General features: G+C 44.5%; 1 protein-coding gene across 1 annotated transcript in view; it reads left to right on the forward strand.

The window, feature by feature from the left end:
• Positions 1-15,619, forward strand: part of Ythdf (YTH domain-containing family protein) — a 58,907-nt gene that overhangs the window by 27,890 nt on the left and 15,398 nt on the right. Inside the window, 2 exon segments of the mRNA XM_045727474.2 lie at positions 15,014-15,036; positions 15,359-15,472. Of these exon segments, the coding sequence (XP_045583430.2) occupies positions 15,014-15,036; positions 15,359-15,472 (137 nt within the window).

Genomic DNA, 15,619 nt, shown 5'->3' on the forward strand with positions numbered 1-15,619 from the left:
GGACTTACGTGCTCGTGGCCTATAGGCATCGGTCTTGCGGTTCTTTTTCCTTCTTGAGCTGTCCTTGGACTGGCTTGAAGAGAACGTGGAGGCGCTTGGGGCCAATCCTGGGTCTGGTGTATTGGTCTCGGTGGCGTGTGTGATGTCTTCTCATATGAAGCTGTTCCCACCAATCCTGCTGGATGCAGTGTCGCCGTTTTTTATTTCTCGTCTCGCTTGTTGGCAGGCGGTGCTTGCTGCCTCCGTGGAATCTGCTTGGACCCTGGCTTTCAGGTTCTCTAAGCCTTCTTGTCCTCTGCTGTTTGCAGAGTCTGCGGTGGTGCAGTATCTGGAGGCAGCTTCTTCCACTTGTTGTCCTATGTCGGACTTGTTGGTTCTCCGGGGGGGCCTGTGCCAGGGTTCAGTGTTCTTCCTGTCGTGGTAGGCCAGTGGTGCCAGTTTTGAAGCCGGCGCAGCTTTCGTAACCGTCTTCGTTTGGTCAGTGCGGTGATCGCTCTGTGCAGAGGTTGGGTTCACATAAAGGGCGTCGGCCCTTTCGCAGTTCATCCCATTGACAGGGCGATCGGGGTGGGGGGAGGCTCGCACTGTTTGCTCATGCCTGGTCCCACGATTTGTGGGCCTTTTGTGTTGTTTCGTGCGGCCTGTGGTGGCGTTAGGATTGGCGTGAACTCTCCTCGTTGGGTGGTTCGGGGATAGCAGGGCAGGCCAATTCTCCTGCGCTCTTTCGGGTCATCTCAGAGTGGGTTTGCTTGAGCATTTTCGAAACAACCCTGTCCCTCAAGAGGGTTTCCCGCCTGTTTCCGGTTCCGCGCAGACCTGCAGTTTATTCTGGACATGTCCCGTCTGAACCCCTGGGTTTATTGCCCCTCCTTTCGGGTGACTACTCTGTCCCAGGTCCGTCTTCTCTTGGAGCCGGTCGCTTGGATGGTGTCCTTGGACCTTCGGGACACGTATTGGCATGTCCCGATTCATCCGGGGTTTCAGGGATCTGCTCGGTTTTGTTGAGGGGCGTCAAGCTTACCACTTTCATTGCCTTCCATTCGGCTTGAATCTGGAACCTTGCATGTTCACACGCCTTACCTGGGTAGTTATGGCTTGTCTGCATCTATTAGGGGTTCAGGTTCTGTCCTACCTTGACAACTGGCTGGTGTGGGCTCCCAGCCAGTCCACTTGTCTGTTTGCCAGGGATTTGGTTCTTGCCCAGCTCGACGGGTTTGGGTTCCTGGTGAACTGGTGGAAATCCCATCTGGTTGCCTCTCAGGTTCGGTCTTGGCTGGGCCTTGTGTGGGGACTCTCTGACCACTTCCTCATCTCTTGCTCCCGAGTCTCTGCTTCGGCTGCAGTCCCATCTTTGCCTGTTTCTGGGGGTTTCTGGGTCACACGGCAGTTGTTCGAGGGTTTGTGCAGGAGCCTGAACTTTGCCGTGATAGTCTATCCGCCGGGTCAGGTTTGGTTTCGTCGGCTGTTCTGGTACCTTCGAGGATGTCCCTTCTGCCTCTCTCGCTATCGCTGGGCTTGGGCTCTGCGGTACCTTGCGTTGGTTGCTGCATTGCCGGCTTCCTCTTTGGGTTTTTCGGGGTTCAGTGCCTGGCACCTACCCGAGCCCTCGATCAATGTGTTCACTGAGGCGTCTTCTCTTGGCTGCAGCTTTGTGACCAGTGGATCACCAGGCCGGCCTGGGGCGGTGGGGTCCGTCCTTCCGTTGGGCTCACAGCATGGTGCGGGAGTTTGCGGCGATGTGGGTGTCGCTTAGGAGGGTTCGGGTCGCTCGCGGATCGATGCCTTACAGCAGGACTGGTCGAGGTGGTGTTACCTGTATCTCCCCCCCCTCGGTTCATCTGTTGCTCCAGGTCCTAGCTCGCTTGGAGACTTAACAAAGAAGAGTAGTCCTCTTGGCTCCTTGGTGGCCGGCCCAGTCTTGGTTTCAGGCGCTGCTTGCACGGTGTCCAAACCCAAGGGTCTTCCTGTGGCTCCACCTCTTTCAGCAGATTGACTCGATTCGTTATGTAGCTGGTTCGATCTTCTCCTCGAGTCTTCATGTCTGGTCTTTCTGACTCTAGTTTATCACCATTTGTATGGTGAGCAGGTGGCTTCGTTGATGGTATCCCACCTGCGTGCTTCGTCTCGGTGGTAGTATGAAGTTTCCTGGCGGTCCTTCCATTATTTCTTATCCCTTCGTAGGTTTACTTCTGTCTCTGATAAGATTGTCTTGTCCTTCCTTTCGTGGTTGTTCCAGGACCATCATCATATGCTGAATACTGTCGCCTCATATCGTGCGGTGCTGGTGGAGCCGCTGCAGCTTGCATTCGGCATTGATGTTACTTCTGCACCGTTCTGCAAGCTGTTTCGTGCATTGTTTCACCTCCAGCCTGCTTGTGCGCTACCTGAGCCATACTGGTTGTTGGACCTGGTGCTCTCCTTTCTCTCTTCTCCTCAGATTGTGGTGGCCCCCTTCGGTTCAGGATTGTTTTTCCTAGGCTCTTTTCCTGTTGGCATTGGCCTCTGGGGGTCGGTTTGGGGAGCTTTATGCTCTCCTCCGGCACAGGGGTTTCTGCTCTTTTGGTCCTGGTGGTAGATTTATTCATTTGTAGCCGTCTCCTTCTTTTCTGGTGAAGAATGAGACTGCTGTTCTCCGGAGGGGTCCTTGGGTTGTTGACGCTTGGTTGGTTAGGCCGGGGGTGCATCATGTGTTGTGTCCAGTTGCGGCTCTCCACCTTTACCTGCGCGCCACGGCCTCAGTGGCCAGAAAATCTTTTTGAGATGATTTCGGGGCTTTAGTGTCCCCACGGCCCGGTCCTCGACCAGGCCTCCCCCCCCAGGAAGCAGCCTGTGACAACTGATTAACTCCCAGGTACCTATTTTACTGCTAGGTAACAGGGGCATAGGGTAAAAGAAGCTCTGCCCATTGTTTCTCATCGGCGCCCAGGATCGAACCCGGGACCTACAGGATCACAAGTCCAGCGTGCTGTCCGCTCGGCCGCTCGGCTCCCTTGTTTCTTTTCGGTAGTTTCGTCATTATTGCAAGTTTTCCCTTGCACCTAGATCCACCAAGCCTGTATGGTGTGCGTTTCAGTACTTCAGAAATCTGGAACGATCTGTAATCTCTTATGATAATATTTGCATGAAGCGTTTGTCCTCTCGCTGACTGCACTGACGACAAAATGGCCGCTCTGTTGATACTCTGCCGCTGCCGTTGATACTCCGCTCTGCCGGGGACATGCTTTGGGTTGACCCGGTTTCTCTTCTTCCCTGTTCCAGGGGTTCGGGTCTCCCAGGTTTTCCGCAGGGTTATTTGGTCCAGCCAGCCTGTGGTCTATCCTTATGCCCACGACGTTCGTAAGTTTGTTACGCTGGCTGCCATCTTCGGTAATATGTCTTTGGCTGACATTCAGGCACGTGGTCTTTGGAGGTTGTACAGGGTCCTGATCGCTGGCTACCTTGTCAGTGTTCCTGGGCCTAGTCGGGCCTGTGTCGCATTGGGTCGGCAGTTTCAGCCAGTTGTCTCGACTTCGTGTTGAGGAGTGAGGGCTGACTGCCTCCTGGGTAAGTCCTTCTTATTTTGTCTTTGGGCAAGTAGCTCAGAAGAGCCGAAAAGGCCCCCCTCCGAAAACCAGCGTTTAATGTAATGAAACACCATTTTCTGGGTGAGACCCTGAGGCTTCCCGGCAACCTTCCCTCTGGTCGGCAGTTTTTTGCGTGTTTTGACATCCAGCCTCAGAACTGGAGTGTGAATAGCTGGCACAGGGGTCTGGGGCTCCCCCTTTCACCTCCCGGGGAGGGGGGCTGTGCAGACAACGGTGCGGTGACGTAGTGACATCATGCTTATTGCTTGTTTTTATTTGGGGACTTCTGTCCACTAGTTCGGCTTTCAGTAGCAATATTTTAACCAGAATAAGGGTTTGTTTTGGAGCGCTTACCTTTCTGGATGCCTGACCCAGTCGATGGCAGATATAGAATGCTTCCAGCCACACGGGTTTCTATAGGCCATTGCTCCTCGTGCCTCACTGAGGGCCAGGTTCTGGCTCGTGGTCCCCTGTAGGCCTAAAACTTCATGTGCATTGACTGATGAAAGGGTCTAATGCATTCATATCAGCACGGTTAGCTCCGGGGAGCCTCACCCAGAAAATGGCATTTCACTACATTCAACGCTGGTTTTTTATGCTATTCGCTCAGTTATTACTGCAGAAGAAAACAGCAAATCCCACATCAAAAAGCTACAAATTGTCCAACAAAAAAAAAAAACATCCAATAAAAATCCCATTATAGGATTTTTTGACCATTATGGCAAGGTCTCATATTTTCCATAATGGTCATATTTCCTTTTAAAATGAGGATATGTACTGTATTTTGAACTTCAATATTTATGTACCATCACCTTCATATATCTTACTAGTAATACAAGGAAAATATCTTAACTATATATTTTTCTGCAAGAAGTGCTGAACCAACTGGGCTGTGGCAGATATATGGGCCTGCGGGCCCTTCGAAGCAACAGCCATTTTGACCAAGCTCTCACTAGGCCGGGCTTGGGGAGTAAAAGTACTCCTGGAACTCCATCCAAGTACATAAAGGAGTTTGTTTATACAGTAATAATGTATAAAGAATGTCCACGATCCTCGGTGGTTCCTGGTATTATCATTCCAGCAGAAATTTGGTAAACTACAGTATCATATGACATGTCATCTGTTCTTTTAAGTTGTGTCATGTCTCCTGGTCAACAGAGTCATGTCTAAATGCTAGATGAATATTTCATCACAAGCTGTACAATAATGACAATCCGTAACGCTAATACTGGTACCTGTACTGTATTCAAATTTAACAGTGTGTCAGGATATGATCAAATCATACACAGCATTTCTACACGTCTTGTTTTGTAATTAAAATCATATGCAGTATATTGTTGGGTTGGGTTTGTTTGGGTATGGTTAGGTAGGTTTGGAAATCCTTTGGCAAATAGTCTGTAAAACAATTGTAATGGCAGTTTAATTTCCCATGTCTTAAGGAGTTTCACCACTCTAAACATGTGTACTGTAGTATTTTTATAATACAGTATGTATATTGAAAATCATGAGTGGTAACTAGAATTGAATAAACTATACAGTATTTGAGTCTCACTCGATATTCATGTGCAATTTAATCCAATATCAGTGAGTGTAGGTCTGAGTAAGCAAGTTGTAGTTTTGCATTTCCTTGTGTATGGTTTCCCATTGTTTGGATAGGAACTTTGTAAGACTTCTTGTGGGGATCCAAGGCTTAGTTACTCAGTACAGTACAGGGGTGTAGTCTGACCTCAGGCCGGGCTCGGGAAGTTGAAGAACTCCCGAAACTCTCCAGGTTTCCAGTACAGTACGATCCTCGGAATCTTCAAAAGGTAACCAAAAGATAAGGTAGAATCTGCTGAGGGGCCATCAGAAATGGGTATTTAGTTACATTCAGTGATTGATTTGTACTGGTGAAATTCATTTACAAATGGGTGATATGACTGCTTGGCTAAACACCATTGCCAACTTGGCAGAACACTTCTCAAGTGTTATAGCGTGAAGATGTTTATGTCTGGTTTGTCTCCATGGCCTGAGAACCTATAATGTCTGCTCTGTTAAATAGAATGAAACCACAAAAAATATTAAGAAGACTATGCATATACCTATTCAAATAAAGTACAGTATGTTAAAAATGTGAAGGTATCTGATTTGAATCAGAATAAAAATTAAATAATTTGTGTATTGATGTATGTATAGATATCAGTGGTACTTGTCTATTGTTTGCAGTACTCAGTACTGTACTGTATTAATACTGAGTAAAAGTACTAATACAGTTAAAATTATTTGTTAAATTTCAGCTGATGATTCAATTATTTTTTTCACAACTGAGGTTACAGAATATGACTTCTGGCTCAGTAGCATAAGTTAGAAAATTTCTTAGCCAACATGTAAGGTGACCCACAACAATGAGAGGTAACAACAAGCCAAACTTTTATGGATAATCTCTCTTAATGTATCATAATCACTAAGAAAATTCAAATTTGAAGCCCCCCTATCCAATGCTCTCTCTCTGTGAACTAGCATGTGATTATCTGGTTGGTGGAAGTAGGAATGACTGGTCCAGGTATAGGATCAGAGGTTAGAAGACTTGCATACCAAAGGAAAATTTACAGGGTAATAACATATTTTCTCTCAGCAGTAGGGGCACCTGACATCTGAGTGGATAGCGCTTCGAATTTGTAGTCCTGAGGTTCCGGGTTCGATCCCCCGTGGAGGTGGAGACAAATGGGGAAAATGTTTCTTTCACCATGATGCCCCTGTTACCTAGCAGTAAATAGGTACCTAGGAGTTAGACAGCTGCTACGAGCGGTTTCCGGGGGGGTGTAACAAAAAAGAGGCCTGGTTGAGGACCGGGTCGTGGGGACGCTAAGCCCCAAAATCATCTCAAGATAACCTCAAGAAGATAGTACTGTACCGTGGGCCACAGAACTCGGAGGAATACCACACAAGACACGATGAACTCTCTCATCCAGAAATGTTGGAAAGCAGTTAATAAGTTTCTTTCTATTCAAACGCAGGCAATGAAAAACAGGATTAACTCATGGTTTGACCAAGGGTTTAAGGATGAAAAATGCGTAAGCACGATGAATGGAGAAATTACAGAAGTACATTACCAGATAGTCAAGGATGAATGCCTTAGAGTGAGAACATAAGAAGATAAGAATAAAGGAAACTGCAGAAGGCCTTCTGTCCCATGTATGGCAGCTCTTATATATACTCGACAAAACTTTTTCATATATACTGTATGTCTACTCTTCCACGAAACAATCCACCTATCCCATATCTGTTATGCTTCCCAATTTCTAAACCAATATTTCCCAAGACGTTTCTGAAACTAAACCTACCCAATTTGTAATCATTGTTTGTGTACTATTCGGGTATTTACCGTATGTATTTAATACATTAATTACATCCCTATTGTTATACCTTTTCATCCATTTGTGTACTTCAATCATATCACCCCCTTACTCTTTGCCATTTTAGAGAATGTAAATTAAGCTTTTTTAATATCTTCTTCATATAGGAGAGTTCTAATTCCTGGAATTAACTTTGTATATTTACTAGCAAAATCTATTCAATAAATCATCTAAATTATTACGAACATTTAAAATTTCTCAAACTGTATTCTCTAGAGTAGTGGTTCCCAAACTCTTTACAGTCATTACCCCTTTTTCATATAGTGTCATTATTAATGGCCCCTTATATGTACTCAGTATTAAAAAAAAATTGAACAACCTTGAGCTCACTCCACTAGCTGGTTATTTCCCCATATCCTTTGGTATCATACCTTGTACACTGCCTCAACTTATGGTCCCCTACATATTGCAAAAAGGGCCCTCTCAGGGGGCCATGGCTCCCAGTTTGGGAATCAGTGTTCTAGTGTGATGGAGAGTGGTATATAATAGTTTACACTTGGAAAAAATTAGAGACTGGTTATAAAATCTGCTCACAGAAATAACTCCTCATGAGACCTAGAGGTATGGCAGGAAGTGCAAAAATAGCCTTGTTGAAAAGCAAAGATGCAATAGGTATGCTAAAAGAAAACTCAACATTAAGGGCCCAAGATTTTCAACACTTTCCCTCTTAATCACAGGGGCATAAATAGTTGACCTCTCACAGTGTTCAAAAGAGAACTTGATAAACACTTCCAAAGGCTACTTTATCAACTGGGTTGTGACTCATTCATCAGACTGGGCAGTGGCATACAACAACCTGGTTGACCAGACCACCAAACACGAGCTTGGCCAGAGACTGGGCCTTTGAGACATTGATTCCAGGAACCAATAACAAGTAAGGGTTTATGTTACTGAATCTGTCTACTGAAGCTTACAACAAACAAATATTATCAATTGCATATGCAAGGTTAGCCAACATAAAACTATGTTTAGAAATCAAAATTTGTAATTATTTAGGACTAGGCCATTGTGTGTGTGTGTGTGTGTGTAATTACCTAAGTGTAGTTACAGGATGAGAGCTACGCTCGTGGTGTCCCGTCTTCCCAGCACTCTTTGTCATATAACGCTTTGAAACTACTGACGGTCTTGGCCTCCACCACCTTCTCACTTAACTTGTTCCAACCGTCTACCACTCTATTTGCGAAGGTGAATTTTCTTATATTTCTTCGGCATCTGTGTTTAGCTAATTTAAATCTATGACCTCTTGTTCTTGAAGTGCCAGGTCTCAGGAAATCTTCCCTGTCGATTTTATCAATTCCTGTTACTATTTTGTATGTAGTGATCATATCACCTCTTTTTCTTCTGTCTTCTAGTTTTGGCATGTTTAATGCTTCCAACCTCTCCTCGTAGCTCTTGCCCTTCAGTTCTGGGAGCCACTTCGTAGCATGTCTGCACCTTTTCCAGTTTGTTGATGTGCTTCTTAAGATATGGGCACCACACAACAACTGCATATTCTAGCTTTGGCCTAACAAAAGTCATGAACAATTTCTTTAGTATATCGCCATCCATGTATTTAAATGCAATTCTGAAGTTAGAAAGCATCGAATAGGCTCCTTGCACAATATTCTTTATGTGGTCCTCAGGTGATAGTTTTCTATCTAGAACCACCCCTAGATCTCTTTCTTTATCAGAATTCTTTAAAGATTTCTCACATAATATATAGGTTGTATGGGGTCTATGTTCTCCTGTTCCACATTCCATCACATGACATTTATTAACATTAAATTCCATTTGCCAGGTGGTGCTCCATATACTTATTTTGTCCAGGTCTTCTTGAAGGGCATGACAATCATCTAAATTTCTTATCCTTCCTATTATCTTAGCATCATCAGCAAACATGTTCATATAATTCTGTATACCAACTGGTAGATCATTTATGTACACAATAAACATCACTGGTGCAAGAACTGAACCCTGTGGTACTCCACTTGTGACATTTCTCCATTCCGATACATTGCCTCTGATTACTGCCCTCATTTTTCTATCAGTCAGAAAATTTTTCATCCATGATAGAAGCTTACCTGTCACCCCTCCAATATTTTCCAGTTTCCAGAACAACCTCTTATGTGGAACTCTGTCGAAAGCCTTTTTTAGGTCCAGATAGATGCAGTCAACCCAACCATCTCTTTCCTGTAATATCTCTGTGGCTCGATCATAGAAACTGAGTAAATTCGATACACAGGATCTTCCAGATCGAAAACCATACTGACTCTCTGATATTATATCATTTCTCTCCAGGTGTTCTACCCATTTAGTTTTGATTAGCTTTTCCAATTCTTTCACTATTACACTTGTCAATGATACAGGTCTATAATTGAGGGGGTCTTCCCTGCTGCCACTTTTGTAGATTGGAACTATGTTAGCCTGTTTCCACATGTCTGCTACGATTCCTGTACACAGGGATGCCTGAAAGATCAGGTGAAGTGGAATGCTGAGCTCAGATGCACATTCTCTCAGAACCCATGGTGAAACGCCATCTGGGCCAGCTGCTTTGTTCTTCCCGAGCTCCTTTAGCATATTTTCCACTTCATCTCTAGACACCTCTATCCGCTCTATGTTGTTCTCTGGAATTCTTATTGTGTCTGGTTCTCTGAAGATTTCATTTTGTACAAACACACTTTGGAACTTTTCATTTAATGTTTCACACATTTCCTTTTCATTTTCCGTGAATCTGTTTCCCATTTTCAACCTCTGGATATTATCCTTTACCTGCAATTTGTTGTTTATGAATTTGTAGAATAGGCCCGGTTCTGCTTTACATTTATCTGCTATCCCTTTTTCAAAATTTCTTTCTGCCTCTCTCCTTACTGCTGTATAGTTGTTTCTCGCATCTTTGTATCGCTGGTATGTTTGGGGGTTTGGCCTCTTCCTATACTGATTCCATTTTTGTGTCTTTTGGTCTCTTGCCCTCTCACAATTTCTGTCGAACCAATCCTGTTTTTTGGCCCTGCATCTCTGTTTTGGTATGAATGTTTGTGTGCCTTCCTCGTATAGTTTTAAAAATTTGGCATACATGTGTGTGTGTGTGTGTGTGGTGTGTGTGTGTGTGTGTGTGTGTGTGTGTGTGTGTGTCAGACCAGTTTTGAAATATATAGTGCCAGTGTGTGGTCCTTATACTGTATTGTTAAACAAAAAATAGAAGATAGAAAAAGGACATAGGTATGCCATGAGGATAGTACCAGAGCTGAATTAAGAGTAAAGACTAAGGGAATTAAATCCCATGTCACTGGAACACATTGTAGTTAAATACTGTACATGATTAAAAGATAAAAGTTTTCAGAGTACTTTACTGGGCAGACAAGGACATCATTGGTAAGTGGAATGGGTGGTAGACAAACAAGGGAATACAGATAGAAATTGAGCATATGAATGTGCCACAGAGATATTAGATACATTTTTTCAGTGTAAGATTAGTGAATAAATGGAATGCACTATGAGGGAAGTGGTGATAGAGACAGACTCATTACACAGCTTCAAATGCAGATATGACAGATCCCAATAGGCTCAGGAACCTGTGCACCAGTTGATTGAAGGTTGAGAGGCGGGACCAAATAGCTGAAGCTAAAGGTAGTTCGTACCCCACCCACCCTTTGTTGGCTGTCTCACTGGCTTCCTCTTTGTGTCTTTTTTGGGGTTCAGTTCTGTGGCGCCACTGTTCCCCTGTGCTCAATGTTTTTATGGGTTTTCCTTTTGGGTTTGTGATTAGTGCTCATCAGGCCACTCAGGGTTGGTGATTGGGCCCATTCCTTGGAGTGCACAGGTGCATAAGTTTGCAGCTGTGTGACATGCCATGAAAAGGCTTTTAATTCCGGGCTATGTGCTTCGGCTCCACTCCAACTGCTTCCCTGTGGGTCATTGCCTGAATCTACCGGGTATGACTTTGGTCCATCGCCCTGTGGAGCTGAACACTTTGAGCAGTAGTTTCTCAGGGTATGATTCTCCGTGTGATTCATGTGCGGGGTGTGTCCATTATACTCGCATGTGGGTTATCTCACTTCTGTTCCATTTGGACGGAGTAGACCATCGACAATGTATCCTTCTATTGGATCTTTGAGATGTTGGTTGCATGGAGCCAGCAAACATTGCTACATTCCCTGATTGTGAGGCTTTTGTGGGGGATGCCTTTTGACTGAACTGGTTGAGGTGGAGAGGCATTTACCATCTTCCCACTGGATCAGTTGTTGTTACAGGTTCTGTTCATTCTGGAGTTGTATTTGGGATGGGTTATTCTTTTGGCCCTTTGGTAGCTAGTCCAACCTTGGTTTTCAGGGTTTCTAGCATAGTGTCCAAACCAAGGCATTTTTCATGGCTCCACCTCTTTCTGCTTATTAATCTGACGATGCACTTTGCTGGTTTGACCTCTGCTCATTGCATCTGGAATTTTTTATGTATATCTATCGTGATTTGAATGGTGGGGTGGCTGTTCCCCACCATTCCCATGTTTGGGGGTTTGTTGGTGACCCACTTGCATCTTTCCTCAGAGTGTGACAGTGCTGTATGTGATTGCCTGGTGTTCGTTTCACCACTTTGTCCCTTCATTGTCTTTCAATGGTTTTGGTTAAGGCTATCCTGTCCTTTTTGTCTTGGTTATTTCTAGATTGGCATCTTATCTAGGTTATCTTGAGATGATTTCAGGGCTTAGCGTTCCCGCGGCCCGATCCTCAACCGGGCCTCCTTTTTGTTGCACACCCCCAGGAAGCAACCCGTAGCAGCTGTCTAACTCCCAGGTACCTATTTACTGGTAGGTAACAGGAGCATCAGGGTGAAAGAAACTTTTTTTTGCCCATTTGTCTCCGCCTCCACCGGGGATCGAACCCGGAACCTGAGAACTTCGAGTCCGAAGCGCTGTCCACTCAGCTGTCAGGCGCCCTTGACACTCATGCCTAATTCTGCCACCTCTATCGCTCGGCATTGGCGGAGACACTGTTGCTTGCGTTCAGAGTCAACTCTTCTTCGGTGCTGTTCTGCAAGATGTTTCATGCGTTTTTTCACCTCCAGCCAGCTCATGCTGCTCCTGAGTCATCCTAGTCTCTTGATTATGTGTTGGTTTCCTCTCTGCCTCATTTTACAGTTTCCAATTCACATTGTAATATCTTTCTCAAAGTTATGTTTTTGTTGGCTCTTGCCATAAGCTGTAGGCTTGAGGAGCTTTAGGCTCTTCTCCAGAGGCAGGTTTTTGTTTGTTTAATCCTGGTGAGCAGTTTGTTCGTTTGCTATTTACTCCTTTTCAGGTGAATCATGATTTAGCTAACTTTCGGAGGGGTTTGTTGATGATTGATGGGCAGGGATGCATCACTTGTTGTGTCTGGTGGCGGTTCTTCGCTGCTACTTGCAGGTCACTATTTCTACCTTGGTGGATGCCTTGTTAGTTAAGCATGTTTCCTTGGTCCCCCACTGTTCCAAAGCTTGTGTTTCCACAGGTTGTCTGCAGTGTCATCAAATCTAGCTAGCTTGCAGTTTACTCTCAGGCCCCATGATGTTTGCAAGTATGCTGTATTGCCCATTGTAGTCTTCTCCAACATGCCCTATGCTGATATTTGGGCTCAGTTTGGCATTCTAACATTGTTGTGGCTGCCCAGTATTTGGTTAATGTCCCTGGTTCCAGTTGGTCATGTGTTGCCTTGGCTATGTCTCCTAGCCAAGATTCTCTTCTTTATCCTAGTGCAAGCTGCCTCTCCTCTTTCCAGGTAAGTCCTGTTATTGTTCTCTGTGCTTTGTTTCAGAGGAGCCACTAGGGTGGAGGGCTTGTTTCAGAAACCCAGCATTGAAAGTAATGAAGTGTCTTTTTCGGAATGAGCCCCTGTGGCTCCCTGAATACCTGCCAGGTTATCGGTTTATATACTGTTTATCAGCTCCAGAACCGAGAAGGAAGATGACTGCATGTGGAAGCAGGGCCACTTTGTGGTATCATTCAGTACTAAGGGGTTTACACTAATTTTGAATGTTTGTCTTGTTCTGTGTAAATCATTTGCAGAGTTGTTTGGCATTTTTCAGGCTTTGGTCTTTGTTAATCCTCAGCTGTCAGGCTGGGCGCCTGATAGCTGAGTGGACAACGCTTCAGATTCGTAGTCCTGAGGTTCCGGGTTCGATCCCTGGTGGAGGCGGACAAATGGGCAAAAAGTTTCTTTCACCCTGATGCTCCTGTTACCTAGCAGTAAATAGGTACCCAAGAGTTAGACAGCTGCTACGGGCTGCTTCCTGGGGGTGTGTAACAAAAAGGAGGCCTGGTCGAGGATCGGTCCGTGGGGACGGTAAGCCCCGAAATCATCTCTAGATAACCTCGAGAAGATAACCCTCCAGTTGTTTATATAGCTTCACCGACTTTCTGGATGGTTTTCCAGTGCGGGGCAAATTGTCACTTGCTTTCTGTGCCTCTGTGGTGGGACCAGGTTTTGCCTCTGGTCCCCAGTCGACCAAACAGAACTCACATGTCTGATGTGACACAATTGCATGTAGCAATCTCAACTAGATAACTTCAGGGAGCCACCGGGGCTCATCCAACAAAAGGAGTTTCATTACATTCAATGCTGGGTTTGATGCAGTTCGGTTATGTTTTATTTGTGTGTTTTATTTATGATTTGGTTGAAAAAGGATTGCTTTGGGAGGTGTCTGTATTATAATCATATTCTCCCATGTACAGGTTCTGTACAGTACTTTTAAGATTAATTTTCACATATTTTGTTGTTCGCTATCTATAAAGGAACGAAACTTCTACACAAATTGAAGGCTGCATGTAGTTAACAAAAACAAAATTATTCATACCATTCTGTATATATAATGAGAGAAATTGATACCAGCTTCTGATGACAATTCCAAAATTTGATTTGCAGAATGTCTTTAAAATATTTATGGCATGAGTTTTATAATTAACTGTGGTTTTTCCTGTCTGGACGTATTGTTGTTGCCGATTCATGTAGGTCGCTTTGCATAGCCAGTGAGGCAGTGATGCCTAGCCTACATCCTTCTTACCAGTACACTACAGTGATCTGATGTTTCCTTCTATCCAACACCTACCTTGAGGTGGTGCTTCCGGGGCTTAGCGTCCCCGCGGCCCGGTCGTCGACCAGGCCTCCTCGTTGCTGGACTGGTAAACCAGGCTGTTGGACGCGGCTGCTCTCAGCCTGACGTACGAATCACAGCCTGGTTGATCAGGTATCTATTATTTTCCACCACCACAACAAATATTACCATATCACTACCACCACCTCCAACCATCATCCCCTCCAATCCAATCCCCTCCCCCCTTTCCACTACAGTACTATTACCACATCTCTCCCACTTCACTTTCATCCATCACCATTTCTTTTTCCTCTCACATTTCCCCCCTCCCTATTTATCTCTTCCCTATCTCCCTTTCTACCATCAACCAACCTTCTTTGCCAATATTACAACCCCCATCACCTGCACAACCATCTCTAAAACTAATGCTTCCACCAGAGCAACAACCTTGACGGTCGCTGATACTTGAACAATCACCATACTGTATCTGCAGGTGTCATCACCACAGCCAATGCTATCACCACACCTGTATAAACCACCAACACAATTACCATCACCACTACAATGACCATAAACAATTATGACCCCCACTGCAGTGAAATCCCCCCCCCTCTGTTCCCCCCCCCCTTATTGCATTTGCTGCAGCTACTATACCTACAGCCACCACACCTGCAACCACCACAGCTGCAACTACCACAGCTGCAACCATCACAGCTGCAACAAAGGGGTAACTGATTAACTGGGCTATGGTGCTAGTCGCTAATGTTAAGCTGTTAGCTGCAGGCATAAACAGTGATGTACTCATCACTGTCTGAACTCAGTATATTCACTGTATTCATTACTGTACTGAACCCTGTAATATTTTCACCTACTGAACTTATTACAGTACAGTACAATGTTCATGTGCAGAGATATGCTGACCTGGGGACATCTTCCTTGATTGACATCATGTGATTGAAACATATCTTGTTAATTAAGACATATAAGCCATTTATAATTTTGTTTATTCATTTTCAGTGCCAAATGGGCCCAAAGATCAGGTAACTTGAATCACATGCACTGAAGTGACTTCCCACCTTGTTGGTAATGTACTTGAGTCTTCATTGTTTAATACCCTAGCGTACAGTATTTGTATCTTTTTTATTTTTGTAATTTAATTTTGCATTCAGTTTTATGAATCATTCAATTTCAGTTATGATGTAAACAAAAATGTTATAATTTTAAGATTTACTGTATACATACTGAATTAAAAATTTACTCAGCTGATCCAATGGTTTATTCTTTTAAGAGTATACCATCCTAATTATTCACCCATTATTCAACACATTTTACTCGGTGATAGACAACCTAACTTTGGCGCAGAATTACTCGTCATTCCAGAGCTACACAAGTCCCATGACTTCATCGATGGCCGCGGCTGCAGCTGCTTCTGACCCGTATATGTCATCTTACTACATGACCTCCACCCCTTATCAGGTGGGAGTGATTTGGATTTTGTATAATTAATATCTACTGTGTCACATGTTGACCAAACCACACACATTATCAAGAAAATCGACCTGATAATAGACCAGAACGGACCGAAAGGTCGTCGTCTTTTCATCTTCTAGTGTGTGATTTGGT

This window comes from Procambarus clarkii, chromosome 78, assembly GCF_040958095.1.
Source record: "Procambarus clarkii isolate CNS0578487 chromosome 78, FALCON_Pclarkii_2.0, whole genome shotgun sequence".
Lineage (NCBI taxonomy): Eukaryota > Metazoa > Arthropoda > Malacostraca > Decapoda > Cambaridae > Procambarus > Procambarus clarkii.